A 20,426-nucleotide genomic window follows, 5' to 3' on the forward strand; every position below is an offset into this window, starting at 1 on the left:
AATGGTAATGGTTTGCGCGCTTCGTGCGGCGTCACTAAAAACTAACTTCTGACGTCGTTTAGGTCATGTTGCCATTAAATCGGTTGCACTCTTTTTCGGCGACTCTTGCAATAGTTTGTTGAGGAAAATTTTTTTATTTCATTTCTCAGAGGACCAAACAAGCGGGGGGCGCTGAGGGCTGGTGCCAGGGGCGGATTTATGGGCCATTCCTAAAGCGCTGGTTTAAGGGCCAGAGGTTGGGTCCAATTTGAACCATGAATTTCTTGGACTTTTTTGGTCGAAAAATATATGGTCCAGCAGATTTTCCCATATAAGATTTCTCGATTGGGGGCTGATGCCATTGAGTGGGTAACCGAATGGAACTGCGCTTTCGGCGGTGCCGAATTAAGCGCGAATTCGAAGTAGCCGAAAATTTGAAATAACGAGATACCGCCGTAATACGTGCATATCCAGAGCGGGCGCTTTCGGACACTTTTATTTTGCACTATGCACATCGATTGAAGCGCGCGCTGCACTGCGCAACCATGGGAACTATCTGGCGTCAGAGTTTCTGCCATGACGCCACAGCCGACTGATATGAAGCACTTCGGACACGTTCTTGAAATGGCTGCTTTTGATTGGCGCTCTCAAAGAACGCAATCTCAGGTCGACGAGCCTGTTACGTGGCCATTGCTTCTGACTCTCTCTTGATGGTCTTCAAGGCTTTTTTCCACGCTCTGATGAATGCTGCAGCTGGGTCGTCATCTGAAATTAAGAACAACCGAGTGTAAAACTGCGAAAATTTATGTGGAAGAAAACCATATACTCACCCGAAGATTCCATCGCTGGCTTGAAAACGAAGATGTATAAGAGAGCGATTAAGATGACAGCTATCATTATACTTAGGATCCTTTTCAAGCAGTACCTGTACGTAACAAATTCGGAGAGTTCGATCGAGTGTGCTCTATGCATTTGAGAATATATATTCAATATACATGCTATGAGAACTTAAGATCGCCATATACTCACTCGACCTCGTCCATAACCAAGCACATATTGATCGATGGCTAAGCTGGTAGATCACCAGAACAGGCCTTAGTTCAGCATGAATCGAAACAATCAAAGCTTACGAACACATTCGGGCGCGCCTGAGTGCAATTGACGCCTGCCAACGGTTTTCACAGTTTTCGCACGCGACCAACAGCGTGCTTTATCTTCTTTGCAAAAAAATATTCGTCTTAACAGTAAGTGTACCTGAACGATGGGGTGCTATATTACTCCATTCTGTTGACAAGGCGGGCAAAAGCCTAACGACACCGGCTGCAAAAAGCCGAAACCGAAACCGCCGACGCAAAAAAAAAATAAAAAAAATATTAGACGGCGACGGAAGGTTGTCCGCTCCGCGAAGCTTTATTTCCACGGGTCTCGTACGGCCCCTAAGGAGAAAATGGCGACCAGCTGGCCCGTGTCGGTGCGACTCCAGACCCTGATTCGGGTCGGGGGTCGCGGTCCGTTGACGACGTCTTGCCGTTACAATGCCGCCGCAGGTGCGCCTGCTGCTACGCCGCCGCCCCAGACTAAAACGAAGTTCGGGCCACTCAAGGATGAGGACCGCATCTTCCAGAACCTGTACGGTCGCCACGACTGGCGTCTGAAGGGCGCGATGAGCCGCGGCGACTGGTACAAGACCAAGGAAATCGTGCTGAAAGGACCCGACTGGATCATCGACGAGATCAAGAAGAGCGGCCTACGGGGCCGGGGAGGTGCGGGCTTTCCGTCGGGTCTTAAGTGGAGCTTCATGAACAAGCCTTCGGACGGCAGGCCCAAGTATCTGGTGGTCAATGCTGATGAAGGTGAGACACCTTTCTGGCACATCCTGTCACTCTGAGAAAAAGCTAATGCATGCACTGAGCATAATGTTGTTACTGTTGGTATGACGCGTATGCACAGCCTATATTGCGGAGAAACGCGTGGAACTAGTTTTTATGCGCTTTCGCATACCCCGGCACGCTGCGTCGGCTTTGGAGATTACATTTGCAATGACACTGCTTCTTCTAAAGCGCATAATTGCAAGCTAACGCGTTGTTTACTGTTACTGCTCGAAGCGAAGGCTGTACGTGTTTTGCAGATGAAAAACGAGTTGTAAAATAGGTCTAGCCTCTACCATTGGTCCCTTTGCTGGCAATTTCCTCACTGGCGTCCCAGAACCCTCCTTGCAGCGCCGCCCCTCCTCCTCCGCTCCCCTCCTGTTTTTCTTCCTTCTCCTCTTTTTTTCTTTCACGGCTGTTGCGCTCTTCGGTCTATTCCTCCGGCGAGTCTGCCTCCGCGCACCGCCGCCAGCCGCCGCCGCGAATCTGCGCGTCTTCTGGACCGCGGCCTGGTCAGCGCGCCTCTCAATGTGCTGACGCATGAACACGTAGGTGGTGGTGGAAACGTTTATTGCCAATGATGTAAATCGTAGGGGCGCCTGGTTTGCCGCAAAAGTTTGCATGATGACAAGAATTGGTCTGGGTATCGGGCATGAGCAGTCCGGGTTTGTAGTTGTCGCCAATGTGCAGCCTGCGCTACGCTGAGGGACGGAGCGGGGGGTGCGTATTCCCTTCGTTTGTCTCGGTAATACGAGAGAATATCACGGAAGGAGACCAGGTAGTGCGCGGGCCGCGGGCGAACGGACCGTCGTGTGAATCGCCCTTTAACGCCATTTCAAGTACGTGCGCAGTTGCCTTCTTTGCGCGAGGAACGTGCCGGCCACACAAATGGCTCGAAGGGCAACGCGAAAATCGCGAGCCGGCCGCCCTAGAAGCTCGCCAGGAGCAGAACAGCTGTGAAAGAAAATACGAGCAGAATCGCTTTATTAAGGCGAAAGCCTTTAATGCCTCATACTGTCGTGAGCAGGGAATGCTAGAAAACATAAAAAATGCAAATATGAAAAGAAACAAAATGATAAAGAAATTAAACTATAAAACATGAAAAATATTAAAGAACACAGACCGCGTAGTCCAGAAAACGCGCAGATTCGCGGCGGCGGTGCGCGGAGGCAGACTCGCCGGAGGACCAAAGAGCGCAACAGCCGTGAAAGAAAAAAAGAGGAGAAGGGAGAAAAACAGGAGGGGAGCGGAGGAGGAGGGGCGGCGCTGCGAGGAGGGTTCTGGGACGCCAGTGAGGAAATTGCCCTTTTGCTTTCGTCGACGATCGCCCTCGTCATACGCTGGGAATTGTATAAAACGCCAAAACACATTGCGCAATCTTTTGCGGTGGCTAAACGAGTCTCCTGCCACGAAATGGACACCCTGTGCGATGCGATGAGCAGTCGGATTGGGCATGTCGGAACAAGCGGGCCTGGCTTTCCTCCAGTCCCGAAGATTGCCGACTGCATCTCCACATCTGCAGCAGCTTCTTCTTCTTCTTCTTCACCATAAGAAAATGGCACATACCCACGCGGGGGGATTGGCCAAGGTGCGGTGGTGAATGCCAAGGAGGTATGAGTGCGGGAAAAAAGCTAAGTAAAATAGTAGAATGTTTGAAATCAGAAAATATGTATGAATTGTTAAAAATGTTAATAATAAGCAAATTAGATACATCAGGAAACAAACTAAAATACGCTTTTGGACATTCAGTGGAATTTTATATGGATTTAACAGGGTAAGCGCCCAGTTGCAATGATGTAATCATGAAGGTAGCCGCAAATAGTGCTTAACGAAAATCCCGTGGCGCTCGCACCAAACGAGAGCAGAACTGGTAAAGACAAAGGGAGTCCTAACCTCGAAAGAGGGTCTTCCAAATACTGTTTTCTCTGAAAAGCGAACCGCCGGCAAGAGAGGAGATAATGGTCAATTGATTCAACTTCTCCGCATGTGTTACAAAGGTTACTCGTAGCGAACCCGCATCTGCATAAGTACAAGTTGAGGTGGGGGATTCTGCATCGCAGAAGCGTCATGGACACCTCACACCGCCTTGTCTTACATGATCGAACATTCCATGGGAACTTTAAATGTTGAAAGTCCACGGTATTCAGCAACGGATCACTCAAGCTGGCTGAGATATGTTGGAACCGCTGGAAACGGGAGGTCTCCAACATAATAAGGTGCGGTACGGGATATATTACAGGGGCAGTTAGAGCTGACCTTGCCAAAAAATCGGCCACCTCGTTGAAATAGATTTCCGAATGACCAGGTACCCAGACAAAGCGGACCTCCCTTACTGTGCGCGGAACAAAAAACCTAAGGGAACGCATCAGTAGAGAGGAGCCGGAAGTTTGGAGAGCGACTAAAACTGAAAGGCAGTCTGCAAGGATAAGTACCTGTGCTACATGCGTCGGAATTTTAAGAAGAGCCAAACCGAGTGCCAAAAACTCTGCAAAGAATACAGAAGTGTAATCCGGGATACGAACGGAATAGCTGAAAGCCAGATCCTGTGAATATATCCCAATTGCCGCCTTCTCACAGCACCCGGAAGCATCGGTGGAGAGAACAGCATGATCAGGAAAATGCTGTAAGTGCTCAGCCAGAAGACCATTTAGGATATTTGTGGGCATGTGTTTTGCATGGGATGGAAAGATATGGTCGTAACAAAAGACGGGATCAGCCAGCGTGTCAGCAACTCGTTGCAAGGAGGTCAGATCGACCTGAAGCGTGGCCAACAGGTTCTGCGTAAACCGAACTTGCGGGAGCTGATAACGTGGCCAATGAGCAGAGAAAAACAGGTGAGGGTGGGATAGAAAAATGGGAGCATTGACACCGGGGGCCGGGTCAAAGGACCTGAGGAAAGTGCGCACCGTGAGTAGTTGGAAGCGGGAATATAGATCGGGAATACGGGCTTCCAGATAAAGGAGAGCATTGGAAGCCGATCTTGGGAGCCCTAGGCATAGCCGTAGGGCACGCCTTTCCAGTAAGGCTAAAGGCTGCAGCTTATAGTTTGCGCTGCCAGAGAATAAGACGCAGCCGAATTCCAGAATTGGTCTCATATAAGCCTTATAGAGTAACAGTAAGGTGTCGCGACGCATGCCAAAATTTTTATTGCCTATCCGTGTCAGCCGGCCTAGAGCACGTTCGCCTTTAATAACATTATTCTTAATATGCTGGCGCCAGTCCAATCTTGGGTCGTAAATAATACCTAGGTATTTAACCGACTCCACCTGCGGAATTGGGGTGTTACGGTAGACTAGCGAGACGTACAAAGGGGTGTCTGGAGGAAATACCAGCACGCCGCACTTGCTCACATTAAGTGATAAACTAATTTGGTCCAACCAATCTTCAAGAGCAGTCAGGTATGCCTGCAAAGACTGGTAAAGCGCATGAATATCCTTTTCTGAGGCGAAAAAAGCTATATCGTCTGCGTATACAAATACTGTAATGTTGGGATGAATGGGGATGTCTCGAACCAATATGTTAAATAGCAGCGGTGACAGAACAGATCCTTGCGGCACACCTCTGGATTGGACATAAGTATTAGAACAGAAAGATCCGTCTGTACAGAAGAACATTCTGTCTTTTAGAAATTCACAAATCCAGGCATAAATGTAGTGCGGTGGATGTAGCTGTGCAAGTTTGTTAAGAAGGACCGTGTGTTCCACGCTGTCATAAGCCTTAGCAACATCAAGTGTCACCAAGGCCGAAACTTCTCTTTTGCGCATCGAAAGTCTGATTCGGCTTTCTAGATCCACATGCGCGGTCCAAATGGAACATCCCCGACGAAAGCCAATCTGCGCAGAGCTAAGGCCATTTACGGCTTTAACGTGCTTTGAGAGACGACTGTGCACTACTCTTTCGATCAACTTGACTAAATTTGAGGTTAAAGCAATTGGCCGTATATTGTCTAATTGGAATCCATTCTCTGCATTCTTCAAAAGCAAAATTATTTTCGCAATCTTCCATCTCTGAGGAATCCACGTGTTTTCTAATGATGCGTTGACGATATCTAGAAGATGAGTGGTGAAGTCTTCCGCTAAAATCTTCAACATACCCACAGTAACCCCATCAGATCCAGGGGCAGCAGAATGCATCGAAGAAACAATTGGAGGAGTGGGTCGATACTTTCTTTTTCTTTTTTTTCTGCTCCAAACAGGGAAGGGTTTAAAAGGTGGTACGGGAGGTGGACAAAAGCGTGTGAAGCTAAAAATAAATTTTTAGCGTGACATAAGAAGACGACAGTGCCCCATTCTTAACCGCTAAACTTCACAGTCGGTAAAACCGTAGCACATCGGCGGTACGAAATATGCCCTGGTTTTGCTCCTCCCATCTGCCGCTTTAGCTAGACACAGAAATGTTGGTAATAGTCGCCAGATAATAGCAGTGCAGTTAACTATTATTCAGTGTTGGGATTCATGTGTATCTGAAGGTCAGCTTGATAGTTTCATTTATCTGTCTGCAATTAGAATGATAGCAAAGATGACGTTTTCAGATGCTCCATCGCCTGTCTTATCCCAGATTGGCATAACCTAATTGTTTGTAGCTCTAATTGCGAGTTGTAGTTTGAGCATGTATGTCGGAGCCTGTTTGTTTTGGTTTACCTGCTGTTACCCACCTCAAGCAGTTTGCCATTAAGCTTTAAGTACTTTGGCATAGAGCATTGATATGAGACATTAGCAGTCAGTCTTTCTGGATATCTTTCTTACCTCAGCAATTGCACCCAAGCTTTGTTTCTTCGTTCATAATTTTAGTGTTCTGAAATAATAGTTGGTTGTCACAGGGAAATGTTTCATTTTGTTGTTATGCTTTCTGCTGTAGTTATGCCAAAGGCAATGCCGCGGCGGCTGAATTTCGATGAAGGCGAAAGTCTAGAGGTCCATGTGTTGTGCGATGTCAGTGCACGTTAAAGAACCCCAGGTGGTCGAAATTTCCGGAGCCCTTCACTACGGTGTCCCTCATAGCCTGAGTTGCTTTGGGACGTTAAGCCCCAATAAACAAACAAACAAATAAACAAAGGACCAGAAATTGAGTTTCAGTTCCGAGTTTCAATATTCGATGTCTCCCCCTAGCACTGGAATATGTGTCCATGTTAAAGCTTCATTTAGCCCTGGCATCATGCAGCTTTTGTGATGACCTTGAAGCTGCAGAAATGAGTTCCTGTAGCTCATTCCATGCTACTGAATGAAATGGCATATACTCTTATAATACCAATACATAAGCATGTGACACATAGGTGGTCATGCCAAAAAGGCCAGTGTCAACACCAGAAAATAATCCAAGCCAGGCTGAAAACACCCATGGCCAGGTCAAACGAGACTACAGTATTGAGGCCTATGTGATCTCGATCACTTAACGCGACCTCTTAGCACCAAGCTCTTTCTGACAAATAAAATGTTTTACAATCAATACAGTATTGAACGGACGAGAGTAGGGAAATGAGGAGCTTGTTATGGACTACAGTAAGGACAGATGTACTTGTAGCATGTGACAAGGGAAGATAGGTTCGACATTTATGTTGTTGTGACAAAGATTTACAAGATTTTTGCAGCCAAGGTGGAGGCCGGGCATGTCTGCCATTTTTATGAGGTATATCTATGGGTAGACAAATAAGAAGGGTGGCTTTTCAAAAGCTGGTGTCAAAAGCAAAACAACAACAAAGTTTAAGTTTTTTTTTTTTAGTTGTGAACTGATACAGAATGGACAAACACTAAGTGTTTAGGATGGAAGAGCAATGTACTGGTAGCTGCAGATAAAGATTGGGCCAGGCAGAGTCTTGGGAAAATTTGTTTGGCTTAGAACTAGAAAACAGTGTTAAACAGGGCGAGAAGTGAAGGAGACGACATACATTGCTACATGTCCTCTACTTCACTTCTCTGGGTACTGTACTGTGGTTGATAACCCTAACACTTGGAGAGTGTTTGTGCATATTCGTTTAGTACTCATTGCATGAATGTTGCACAGCAAAATACAGTTCATTAAACTTAACAAAGCATTTGTAATGAACGTGCTTTTTTTTTTTTCCTTTCTGCATACTGTCAATGCAGGTGAACCAGGAACCTGCAAGGACAGGGAGATCATGCGGCACGACCCACACACGCTTGTCGAGGGCTGCCTCATTGCTGGCCGCGCCATGGGTGCCTGTGCCGCTTACATCTACATACGTGGGGAATTCTACAACGAGGCATCCAACCTGCAAATTGCCATCCGTGAAGCGTACCAGGCTGGCCTGATCGGCAAGAACGCCTGTGGCTCTGGCTATGACTTTGACGTGTTTGTGCACCGTGGAGCGGGAGCATACATCTGCGGTGAAGAGACGGCACTGATTGAGTCCATAGAGGGCAAGCAAGGCAAGCCGAGGTAGGCCGACACTTCTTTGAGTGCATGAAGTCACACTTTCAGCCATCCATGCTATATTCCCTTCCACAATCGGTCAGCTGCCCATTCTGGCTAACATTTCTTTTTTTACATAATTGTCTAAAGAAGCAGTTCGTGCAAAATAGGATCCTGATTCATTAAATGGCTCATAAAATTGCAGTGCAGTATAGTTGGGGCCCCTTGTCCTAATGATTTATATCTTTCAGATTGGGCATTTTTTCTTCGTTTGAAAAATTGGGTAGAACAGTGTTTTTGTTGAGTGTGTTCATGTATATGTTCACGTTTGTTTTGGCCATTTTCGCAATGAACAGAACGACTTGCTTCATTGTGGGGATATGTTTGATTGCTGTGGCGAATAAAAATGGCGGAGTGGCATTACTTCAGTGGAAAAGGAGAACGGGCGTCATTAACACTATTCTTACAGAGTCTGATAACAGTTGCTGAGCTTGCCCGAACAAATGTCATTAATATAGTAGGAAACAACTGTAAAAAGCGGTTGGTAACAATGGGCTATGGTTTGCAGTGTTCTACATTACTCGACCGACCAGTCATGACAGTAAACGAAATCAGCTTTGTTATGTTTGACTATATCAAACAAGCTGGTGGAATCAAAATTCTTGAGCATATTATTTTGTCAGGTGGTTAGCTTTTTGTTCACGTACCAAGGAAAACTTTAACAACGGACTGCTTTTTTTCGCGGAGGAATTCTATGTGGCGGTTTCAGAATGTTGGCGGAGGTATCCGACTAAAATACATAATTTACAATGGCCACCCTTTTACTCTAACTGTGTCTACTGCTATAAAGGGCAAATGAACTCAAGCATGAACGTGAGCACGAAAATAAAAACTGAAGAAAAAGAAATTTGAAGATGGCTCGTTAACACCTTCAAAATCTAGTTTCTGCACTTCCAAAGTGGTTAATTAATTGTGCAAGTGTATTTAATTTCCTGCAGTAAAAATGTCATTTTGCTGTTCATGCTTTCATTTTCCCGTTTGTTTCATTTGAGTGTGTAGTACAAAATGTATGTCGTGCGTTTCAGTAGTGATCAAGTGCATGCTGTGGAAGGTAAAAACTCTGAGGTGGTGAGCAGTAAGCAGGGCTTGGGAAAGTTCACAAGTTGGGATGATCACCTATATAGTGCACCGTTTTCAACTTTATCACAGGCTGAAGCCCCCGTTCCCAGCCGACGTGGGTGTGTTCGGCTGCCCGACGACTGTGACCAACGTGGAGACGGTCGCCGTGTCGCCTACCATCTGTCGGCGCGGCGGCGAATGGTTCGCATCCTTCGGGCGCACGCGAAACAGCGGCACCAAGCTCTTCAACATCTCAGGCCATGTGAACACTCCCTGCACCGTTGAGGAGGAGATGTCGATCCCCCTCAAGGAGCTCATCGAGCGGCACGCCGGCGGCGTCATCGGCGGCTGGGACAACCTGCTGGGCATCATTCCGGGCGGCTCGTCGACGCCCGTCATCCCCAAGAGCGTCTGCGACGACGTGCTCATGGACTTCGATGCGCTTGTCGCTGCACAGACTGGCCTGGGCACGGCGGCTGTCATCGTGATGAACAAGCAGACGGACATCATCAGGGCTATTGCGCGCCTCATCGAGTTCTACAAGCATGAGAGTTGTGGCCAGTGTACGCCATGCCGTGAGGGAGTCACCTGGCTCAACAAGATCATGCCACGCTTCGTGAGTGGCGATGCTCGTGTGGAAGAGATCGACATGATCTACGAGCTCAGCAAGCAGATCGAGGGCCACACTATCTGCGCACTCGGGGACGGTGCCGCGTGGCCCGTGCAGGGCCTGATCAGACACTTCCGCCCAGTCATCGAGGAGAGGATCCGCCAGTTCAAGGGCAAGTCTCGTGCCACGTCGTAGCGCCGGTTTCGGCTTGGCAGCAGGCCTTTCTGTAGTTGTTGAAATAAATTAAGCTGGAGCTATATGAAAAGTCCTGGCCATGCGTTGGTTTTTCAGCCCAGTGTCGTACTGGGTTTAGCAAGCCAAGCAGAAGAAGTCACTCACTTTTTGTTGGGCAGTGTTGGCAGCCTTGCAAAAGTGAAAACAATGAAACATCACTCCATGCAGTCCTCCTTGTTTGTGGTCTTGTTGGCAGCAGTAAAATGGAATGCCGCTGTTACGTTCCCGTGTGCTGTGTTTTCTCGGCTGCTATGTTGTCGTGAGCCAGCACCACTCTAGCTCCCGTAGAAACTCGAAGTAATACAAACTCTGCTGGTACATAACTGTACAGACGATGTTTCTGCTTGTTACGTCGCAAATGTTGCCTCGCGTAAAGCCTGTTTCACATGAAAGCGAAAAAGCTCGCGATTCATGCTGCCGAGGTGTAAAAACCTGTTTCGAGCCGTCGCGGTGCCTCGAGCGGTCAAAGCGACGAGGTTCTAACAAGTTCGAACATTTTCGTCGCTACGCTCCTCTTAATCGCTCAGTCGCTAGCAAGCGTCCTTTACCTCGTGCTGGCTAAAGCAGGACTCTACACTGCATCGGCGCTTGATCACTATCATGTTTGGCGGCATCCTGTGCACTGCACCTATGCCAATGCCCCGTACACCTATGGGTGGTGTGAATTTTGCTGCGGCTGTTAATGCAGTTCCATCTCCGCTGCAACGCAAGCGACTGAAGACTCAAAAACGAAACTAAGCCGCGACGGATGGCGTGTGGGCAGCACTATACGGAATGCAGTTGCGCGGGTTGGCTCCGAGGCTTTTGTTTCTGTCATCCGCTTTTTTCTTGACCTCTGCAGTTTTGTAGATTCCGGATTATGTAGGATTAATGCGGCTACTGCAAAAACTTGAAGTGCACGCGTGCCGCAACTTCGCCCACTCCGCGCATGCTTTGCACACTGCTGTTTTCCTCCCACCGACAGCTGCTCAGGCTGACAGAGAGCCATCGCAGGGCTTTGCTGAAGTTTTGCGCGTGCAGAACGATAGCGAGAGCTGTGAAGCCTTACAGATTCTAATGGAGCATGTTGTCTTTTAGGGAAAAAAAAATGCGACAGCGGTGTACAATTTTTCCACACGCTGTATTTGTTAATTACGTTTTCTGGCTGGTACGTTTTTTTTCTTTCATGCTCCCGATAAAAATGTAACAGCAGGGCTTAACTGCATTTGAGAAAAGTACTGTGTAATTGAAAATTAAATTGCAGTGATGTCTTGGCATACAAAGCAAAGGCAAGGAAAAGGGATTGCAGTGCACTTTGCTGCTAGTACAGTGTTGTGCTGCCATTTATATCATACTGAACATAAATGCACTGCGTTAAGCGAGGAGAACATATTTATCCCCCCCACCCCCTTATTACAGCCCTGCAAATTTTAGTTTTGTTCGCATTTAATTTGTTGCTGACAGTACATAGTTGCACTACAGATATCAGCATAAAAACTGGTCTAAAATGGATGGCATGTGAAGGGGCTGAACAAATTTATGCTGCAGTACTTTATAGGTGATGCAGAATATATCGAGAACGAGACAGACTTATTTACTAACTGCTTTAATATCTGTAGTGTTGATGGATGTCTGTCATTCCTTGCTGGGAATTTCATGAGGCACCTACCCCCTCTGTCCGAAGTAAACAAGTCTCCAAGTGCACAACTGGTAAACTCCAGACTATGTTAAGGAGCTCTGTTAAGCTCTCTTTAGCTCTGTTGGTTTAAAGTGCGAGATGAAGCGTCATCCTCATGCTGCACTCATTTAGCGTGCTACAGCAGAGCAACTATGTAGCCTAGAGTCAACTCCGGTCACAGTTAACTCGATAGTAGTTAATCTTGCTAGAGGCCTGTATACTTGTGACAGTGGGTGTCCTTCAGCCTATCGGCAACAAATTGAGGCGGCTTACGGGGTGATAGATGTGCATCATGGAACACCAGAGAACCAGTTTCAATGCGAGTTTGCTGGGCTGTGAGAGAGGAAATGTTGTGAAAGACATCAAAACACTGGTCGCGTGATAGTAACAAAAAACTTTGTTGATACATAGTAACAAAAATTATTCAGATGCACAACACTGCATGGACATTAATGCTAGCTCATCACTATTTAATGACAGTGCTGAATGGAATATGGACACACAAATGTTGTGGCTGAGAGTGTTAGTGGCCATGCCAACTTGGGTGGATTTGATTAGCATGACAAGGTTCTTCTGAGAGTGTGACGTTTGAGTTTGCGCACTTGCCACAGATTGCTTCAGTTTGGCAAGAAAAAAGCTACTGCAGTAATTTGATGGCAGTTATGAACATTTTGCCTCTCTCTTTGGTTAAGAACTCAGTCGGTCTTAACTGACTTTATTGCAGAGTAACAGATAAAAAGGTAACGTCACTTTGTCTATCGCCAGTGGTGGTAGGTGGCAAGTAAGACTTCGAGTGGTGTTCATACTGTCATTATGACACCTTTGCTGATGTTCTGTTGCCTGTATTAACATGCGATATTTCTTTGACAATTTGTGCTCACAAATATCAACAGTTGCCATTGCTGAAAAGCAGCCAACGTTGACTAATCAATCTGTTTTTATCAATCAAACAATCAATCAAATAATCAATCAATAATAGTCTTTATTATCTGCACTAGCGCCAAACTGCTATTTCTACCTTCCGACATACTATTTGCTACTTCATGAATACAAGGTACCTGCACACATCGTTCAGTCATTACCTTTTTTTTTTTTTATACATAAGAGGCTGTCCATAAGTTCCATTCTCCCAGATTCAACAGCCTGGCTGTTCTTGTCAGTTTGCCAGTGTCAAGTTCGTCACGTCGGCATCAAGGCACCCTAATTCACTGCAATGTTTAAGCCAGGCTGTTTCAATAGCTGGAATGACAACAAACGATGTTTCAACGGTTATATTGCAGTTTTTTTCATGCCTTCATTCCATTGTTCGATACCGAAACAGCACGAGAGAAGAACGTCAATCTAAACGATTTACTGAATTTATAACTTGACCAGCCGTTATTTGGACATCTGGCTAGGGTGCTTGGTCACAATTGCTGTGAGTCAGTGACAACCTGGGCACCAAGATGCATATTTCACTCTAGAAGGTGCTAGGTAAATTGCTGGGACTGGCCACCAAAACTTGCTGATTGGATTAAAAAGCATTCACTTTCCGAAGAATTTGCACACTTGTTCAGACAGAAAACAACGTCAAAGCAGGTCTTCAAAGCATTTACATACAATGCACTTCTAAAATTTTGGCCTGAGTAACAAACACCTTCGCTAGGCGAAACTGCAAATGGTCCTCCTTTAAGGGGGTACACTGGTCTTTAACCAAAAAAAATGACCAAAAAATCAATTTTCAAACAATGACATTTGTGGAATCTACAGCTATTATTTTCCAACTGTAGCAATTTTTTCCTTCAAGGAATCAGCATTTTGATCATAATATTGTATTCAGATCATCGTGTGGGCTGCATTTATGCAGGAGCAGGCAATGGCATGAAAATTTTGGACATCTGGCTGCCTTAGTGTGTCGATATCTCAACATCTAGGACATACAGAGATGTCATATTGTTTGCTAAGGGATGCTGAAGGCACAGTGTGTGCAGTAATTGAAGCAGATTTGTTCAGTCGCACTTCAAAAATATATAATTTCACAAAGTTTATCGATGCATTACATTCACACCTTGAACATTGACATTCCAAGTGCTGTAAAATTACTAATGAGAGGGTAAAACGGAAAAATGGTTTTTATTATTGCACTCTTTACTCGCCATACTATGTAGCCATGGATTAAAAATGATTTTTTATTGGGCAGTTTTTTTTGCACTGAGGTACTGATGAATGACTAATTGAAATTAATTATCTTGGAAACCTGCTAATTTATGAGAAAGGTAATTTCATTGCTGAAATCAGAATAAAAAATTGAGCAAAGTGGCACAGTTTCATTAGGGTTGGACTGAAAATAAGGAAAATAGGTCTAAGACCAGTGTCCCCTCTTAAGCTGATATAGTTGATCAGGACAATGACTGCATCCCCGCAGGGAGGCGTCTGCAGCATGCAGACGTTGGTGAGTGGCGACACCACGGGGTTAACCCGAGCATCCGCAGGGACATCCCCGCAGGGGGATGATGGTGAACAATGCGTCACCACGGACCCGAACATCCGCGCTTAGCCGTGCGTGGCATCGCCGTGTCCGGGGAAAAGGGGATCCTGGTGGTTGAGCCGATGCCGAGCGTTTGGACCCTTAAGGCCCCTCGGCGGAGGCAACACACCACTTTGGCCCCAGCTTCCTGTAGACGGCACCTCCGGCCTGACCCGACCGGGGGAAATCGGCAGTCGCCTTTTCCTATCCTCCCCTCTATCTTTCACTTTCCTATCTCTTTCTTACAACTCTCCTGTCTCCTCCTCTCTTCTTCGTTTGTTCCTCTTTTTCCTGGCGGCGAGGGTTAACCGTGTGTGACCAACTACCCTGAGTTGAGTCATATTAGGTTATAGTTAAGGTGTACAGCTGGCGTGGGCAGGACTTGCTCGCAAGTTCCTGTCGCGTCCCCTTGTTGGACTCCATGGTGGGTGGCTGGCACCATGACCGAAAAACATCAATTTTTTATGGCTCCCCCACTTTCCAAACTTGATCGCTCTCTCAAGAGAGGGCGGAACGAAGCAGATGTTTTTTTCCAAAAAAGAAAAGTGAGTTTTCCTAAATACCATGTCATCCATAGTGAAGTAGAAAATAAGCAAGCAAGAATCCTGTCTCCCTTCCTAGTATCAAAGTGTTTGACAGAAGCCTTGGGTATTGGCTACAAGGTATCAAAAATGGCCAGCGGTGACTTACTGCTCGAACTGCGAGACAACATCCAGCACTCAAAACTCGTAAACATTGTGTCTGTTGGAGATATTCCTGTCTCCGTGACTTCACACCGATCTTTGAATACCGTCCGGGGCGTGATATCCGAAAATGATTTTGTCCACATCACAGAAAAAGAGATGCTCGAAGGTCTGAGTGACCAAGACGTGATAGACGTTCACAGAATCAAGATCCGGAAGGATAATAAGGATATAGACACAAAACATATGATCCTGACGTTCAGCACTAGCACACTGCCCGACACAGTCGAAGTAGGATATCTGAAAGTTAACGTAAGACCATACATTCCCAACCCTCGCCGATGTTTCAACTGCCAAAGGTTCGGCCACGGCTCGCAAAGTTGCCGCGGTCGGAAAACGTGCGCGAAGTGCGCCTCGAAGGATCATTCTGATCAATGTGACGCAGCCCCGCACTGCGCAAACTGTGACGGAGACCATGCAGCATACTCCAGGGCGTGTCCGTCCTGGAAAAAAGAAAAGGAGATAATCACCATAAAGACAAAGGAAAACATTTCATTTCAAGAAGCGAGAAGGCGTTTCGCACTCACCAACTCATTCTCCTTCACAACAAAACAAAACTTCGCCGATGTGGTGCGTGGGCGCGGCGCACCACACCAGGCTTCGGCACCCGTCCAGGTCACACGCAGTGAGCCTGTGGCGGTGCCATCCGCGCCCCAAGGCAGAGCAGCTAACGCTGCTCCGCCAACTGCAATCCAGGCTGCGCAGACCCCCGGGTCGGCGGGCCTCAAGACCTCTTCCCACAGGTCGAGGTCAAACTCGAACGCGAACGTGCCTCCTGCACGGTCGTCCAGCGCCTCCGCAGAGGCGATGGACACGGCCCCGGGCAGCCCCGCGCCGTCCACGTCGGACGGTCGACGGAGCTCTCTGGATCGATCAAAAAAAGACAGGCCCCGAGTCACGGGGCCAACAACAACTTGATCTACCTTTCCACCCTATAGAAACACAAAATTAAGATGGCTTTCATAATACAATGGAACTGTAGAGGACTTTTAAACAACTACAGTGACATAAAAGACATACTAGGAGCACACGCTCCTGTCGCCTTATGTCTACAAGAAACAAATTTAGGTCCCCAAAAAAATAACTTTCTAAAGAATTACACTGTTTTCCGCCGCGATCGGGAACAGGCGAGCCGACTATCGGGAGGCGTAGCCATCGTAGTGAAAAGCGGCGTCCCGGCTCGAGAGCTTAAACTAAAAACAAGACTTGAAGCTGCCGCAGCCACTCTGGTTGCCCATAAAACCATCACAGTGTGCTCACTATATATCGATCCGCACTTTAATTTAACACTACATGACTTAGAGGATCTTTTAGAGCAGCTACCAGAGCCATACCTGGTAGTTGGAGATTTTAACGCACATTCATATTTTTGGGGAAGTGAGAAAACTGACGCTAGAGGCCATCTCGTAGAGGATTTTATTTTATGCAATGACGTCTGTTTACTCAACTCTAATAAACCTACATACTGCTCCCCAACCTCGGGGAAAATGAGTGTTTTAGATTTGTCTTTTAGTTCACCGTCTGTTTTTAACGATTTTAACTGGAGTGTTTTAGACAACCCATATGGAAGTGATCATCTCCCTGTCGTAATAAGTCTTTCATCCTCGCTAACAGTTATTCCCACAAAACCACGGTGTTGGAAGCTACATTTAGCTGACTGGCAACTTTTTACAGCACAAGCTACATTAGAGAAAATAGTTTTAGAAAATGTTGACATCAATGAGATAAATGAAAAATTCACGAATTGTATCTTAGCTGCCGCACATTTAGCTATTCCTCAATCCTCTGGAATAGTAAAACAAAATCACAAATACTGGTACACAAAACAATGTAAAGATGCAAAAAAGAAACAAAACAAAGCCTGGGGCATTTTTCGGAGATATCCAACACATGAGAATCTCATAAACTTTAAAAAAGCAAGAGCAAAAGCACGATACATCAGACGCAACGCAGAAAGGGCATCATGGCAACAGTACATATCCTCGATAAACAGCTCAATAACATCCAAAAAAATGTGGGAGCAGGTGCGGAAATTCACTGGAAATTTTACTCCTTTCACATTTCCAATGCTAACAACACCCGGTACTCAAACAACATTAGAAGAGCAGGCCAACATATTGGGTGAGCATTTTGCTACAGTATCAAGCTCAGCCAACTACACACACTCTTTTCAAAAGCACAAAACAATAGTAGAAAAACAAAAACTTCCCTTCAGAACATGCATACATGAAGACTACAATCAGCTAATTACAATGCAGGAACTAAACGCAGTACTAACATCCGGTAAAAAGACAGCACCAGGCCCAGACAATATACATTATGCCATGCTTGCTCACCTCTCTGAGACTGCCATAGAAGCTCTCCTAAAATTTTTCAATAAAATATGGATGAGTGGAGAAATACCCCAAGCATGGAGAGAAGCAATCATAGTACCTTTTCTAAAACCTGGCAAACCACCAACTAGTCCCACCAGTTACAGGCCAATAGCACTCACTAGCTGTATAGCAAAATCATTCGAAAGCATTCTAAACATCAGACTAACCTTCATACTTCAGTCCCGGCAACTTTTAGATATACACCAATGCGGGTTTAAAAAGACATGTTCCACAACTGATCACCTTGTTCGCTTTGAGAACACAGTCCGGGAAGCGTTCATCCACAAGCAACACTGTATCGGGGTTTTCTTCGACCTGGAGAAGGCTTACGATACCACGTGGAGGTTCGGTATCCTCCGTGACCTAGCGGACCTAGGTATCCGCGGCAGGATGCTGAGCTGTTTGAACGACTTCCTAACCAACCGCACGTTCCGAGTCCGCCTAGGCGCAACCTTCTCCAACACTTTTATTCAAGAAACTGGCGTACCCCAGGGGTGCATCCTCAGCACGACCTTATTCATAATCAAAATGAACTCAATAGGCAAAGTAATCCCAAAATCCATAATGTACTCAGTTTACGTAGATGACCTCCAAATAGCATGCACGTCTTCCAGCATACCTACCTGTGAGCGACAGATACAAATAACAATAAATAAACTGGCCACCTGGGCAGATAGAAACGGATTTAGATTTTCTCCTCAGAAAACAGTAGCGGTTCTATTCTCTTTGAGACGAGGCCTACAGGCCGACCCCACACTATATCTAAACCAGACCCCATTACCTGTCAAACAAGAGCATAAATTTCTAGGGGTAACTTTCGATAAAAAGCTCAGTTTCTTGCCACATATAAACAGCCTAAAGAAAAAAGCTTCCCAGGCCCTCAATGTACTGAAACTACTGTCAAGAAAACGCTGGGGGTCTGATAGGGCATGCCTGTTACATATATATCGTTCTCTGGTTCGCTCTAAGTTAGACTATGGGTCCATCGTATATGGCTCAGCAAGACCATCCTACATAAAACGACTGGATCCTATCCACAATCTTGGTTTAAGGTTGTCTTCAGGTGCTTACAGAACTTCACCAATAGCAAGTCTGTATGTGGAAATGAATGAACCTTCCTTAGAAGATCGAAGAACTGCACTAACTTGTACATACATCCTCAAAATCCTTTCACAGCCCAAACATCTCTGTTACCCAATTGCCACGAAATGCCCATCCCGAATACTCTTCAATAACAAGCCTCACGTGATTAAGCCGTTGCTCTTGCGCTTCGAAGAAAAATGCCAAGCTCTGGACATACTAAACGAAATTAAAAATATTGCCCCAACACACGAAGCGCTGCCACCGTGGTACACTCTCCCCACAGTGTGTGACGTCACACTAACACGCTTCAGTAAAACCTGTACACCACACGACCATATAATACAAGAATATCTAGCACTACAAGAAAAATACAGAAATTACACTGCATTTTATACTGACGGGTCAAAAACTCATGCTCATGTAGGAAGCGCAGTAATACAAGGAAAAAATGAACATGCAGTACGACTTCCCTCATGTGCTACAGTTTTCACCGCGGAGTGTTATGCTATTAGTGTCGCGGTACAGAAAATAACAAATGAAAACATCAAAAACAGCATCATATATACAGATTCACTGAGCCTCCTTACAGCATTAAACTCCAAAAATGCCACAGAACCACTGATTGGAAGCATCATACACAATATAGTAAAGGTCACAGCACAAAAACATGTTATAAAATTCTGCTGGGTTCCCAGTCACATTGGCATTAGGGATAATGAGAGAGCCGACATGTGTGCTGCACAAACCAGAACCATGGAAATAAAACATGTGAATTTGCCTCCTAGGGATTACATGAAGTTACTGCATAGCAGACTAAGAGCCAAGTGGCAAGCTTCTTGGGAAAATGAACGACACAACAAGCTGCATACCATAAAGCCCATTTTAAAAGAATGGAAATCATGCCGTCATAAAGAACGTTTTATCGGAGTAATTTTATGTCGTTTACGCATAGGTCACACACACATCACCCATAACTTCTTATTAACAAAAAAAGACAAACCTGTGTGTGAAATGTGTGGTGAGGAGCTCACAGTAAATCACATTTTAATTTCTTGTTCACATCTCGAAGAACTTAGAAAAAAATTTTTTACGGTATTTTACAATGAACACATTCCATTTCATCCCGCATTGCTTTTAGGCGAGCAAACACTTGTTGAATTTTCACTTGTTTGTAAGTTTCTAAAGAAAGCCAATGTTTTAAATCTATTATAATGTAACCTCTGTACACTTGACATAACATCATCTAACCTTGTGTTTGGCGCATGATAGCCATAGTTGCTTATGCGCCATAAAACCCCATATAACTAACTAACTAACAATGACTGCAGATAAATTTGAAAGCAAAGAAATTCAGATTTTTTTTTAAGGAGAGATGTCAAATAGGCGAGCTCTAAACTTCACACCTTTCTGTCTACACGAACTCTCAGCATGAGTGATCTTCTTGGCAGCATCATAAACAAAAAGCACTCCATACGCACTCAGATTAAAGGAGCTTTTATTGACATCTCGGTCAACAATATGTACAGAACTCTCACTTTCCTGCAAGTGACAAGAAGACACTGGTTTTGTGCAAATGCATCCTAGATATGTTCTTTTCTTGAGTGTGTTTCATATTCTCTTAATGCCACACACTTTTAACAGTAATAAACATTTGGAAACCATGAAGTGCTTCAAACCACTGGGCGACCACCCAACAAACAAGTGCACATAACTTGTGCCAGAAGAAGTTCAAATGACATGCAAATATTTTACGTACTACTGTTAACATGAGAGGGTGCTTTGATCTAACTTCTGAGCTCTGTACCTTATGCCAGTCACGGACTAGCATCAAGCTCTTTAAAGGCACCACAAACTTGGAGAGGGCTGGCATCGTAGAGCAAATT

At 45.6% G+C, this 20,426-nt stretch overlaps 1 protein-coding gene and 1 long non-coding RNA gene across 2 annotated transcripts; one reads left to right on the forward strand and one right to left on the reverse strand.

Annotated features, from left to right (window-relative positions):
• Positions 1 to 340: 340 nt before the first annotated feature.
• On the reverse strand, positions 341 to 1,391 carry LOC149335702 (uncharacterized). Its single transcript, XR_016284091.1, has 3 exons — positions 1,009 to 1,391; positions 810 to 904; positions 341 to 744 (listed from the first exon to the last, which is right to left on the reverse strand). It is a non-coding gene; the product is annotated as an uncharacterized LOC149335702 (long non-coding RNA).
• On the forward strand, positions 1,392 to 10,210 carry ND-51 (NADH dehydrogenase (ubiquinone) 51 kDa subunit). The gene is made up of 3 exons (XM_089552299.1): positions 1,392 to 1,832; positions 7,931 to 8,243; positions 9,426 to 10,210. Exons 1-3 carry the CDS (start codon positions 1,427 to 1,429, stop codon positions 10,138 to 10,140), a joined length of 1,434 nt encoding a protein of 477 aa, XP_089408425.1. The 5' UTR covers positions 1,392 to 1,426; the 3' UTR covers positions 10,141 to 10,210.
• Positions 10,211 to 20,426: the final 10,216 nt, after the last annotated feature.

The sequence above is a fragment of the Amblyomma mixtum genome, chromosome 7 (assembly GCF_055824585.1).
Source record: "Amblyomma mixtum isolate Tamu chromosome 7, ASM5582458v1, whole genome shotgun sequence".
NCBI lineage: Eukaryota > Metazoa > Arthropoda > Arachnida > Ixodida > Ixodidae > Amblyomma > Amblyomma mixtum.

Bases quoted from the DNA above. Each gene is read 5' to 3' on its own strand.
- ND-51 (XM_089552299.1), top strand. From the start codon at position 1,427: ATGGCGACCAGCTGGCCCGTGTCGGTGCGACTCCAGACCCTGATTCGG. The intron at 1,833-7,930 runs GTGAGACACCTT...CTGTCAATGCAG, and splicing joins GGTGGTCAATGCTGATGAAG to GTGAACCAGGAACCTGCAAG. The intron at 8,244-9,425 runs GTAGGCCGACAC...ACTTTATCACAG, and splicing joins GGCAAGCAAGGCAAGCCGAG to GCTGAAGCCCCCGTTCCCAG.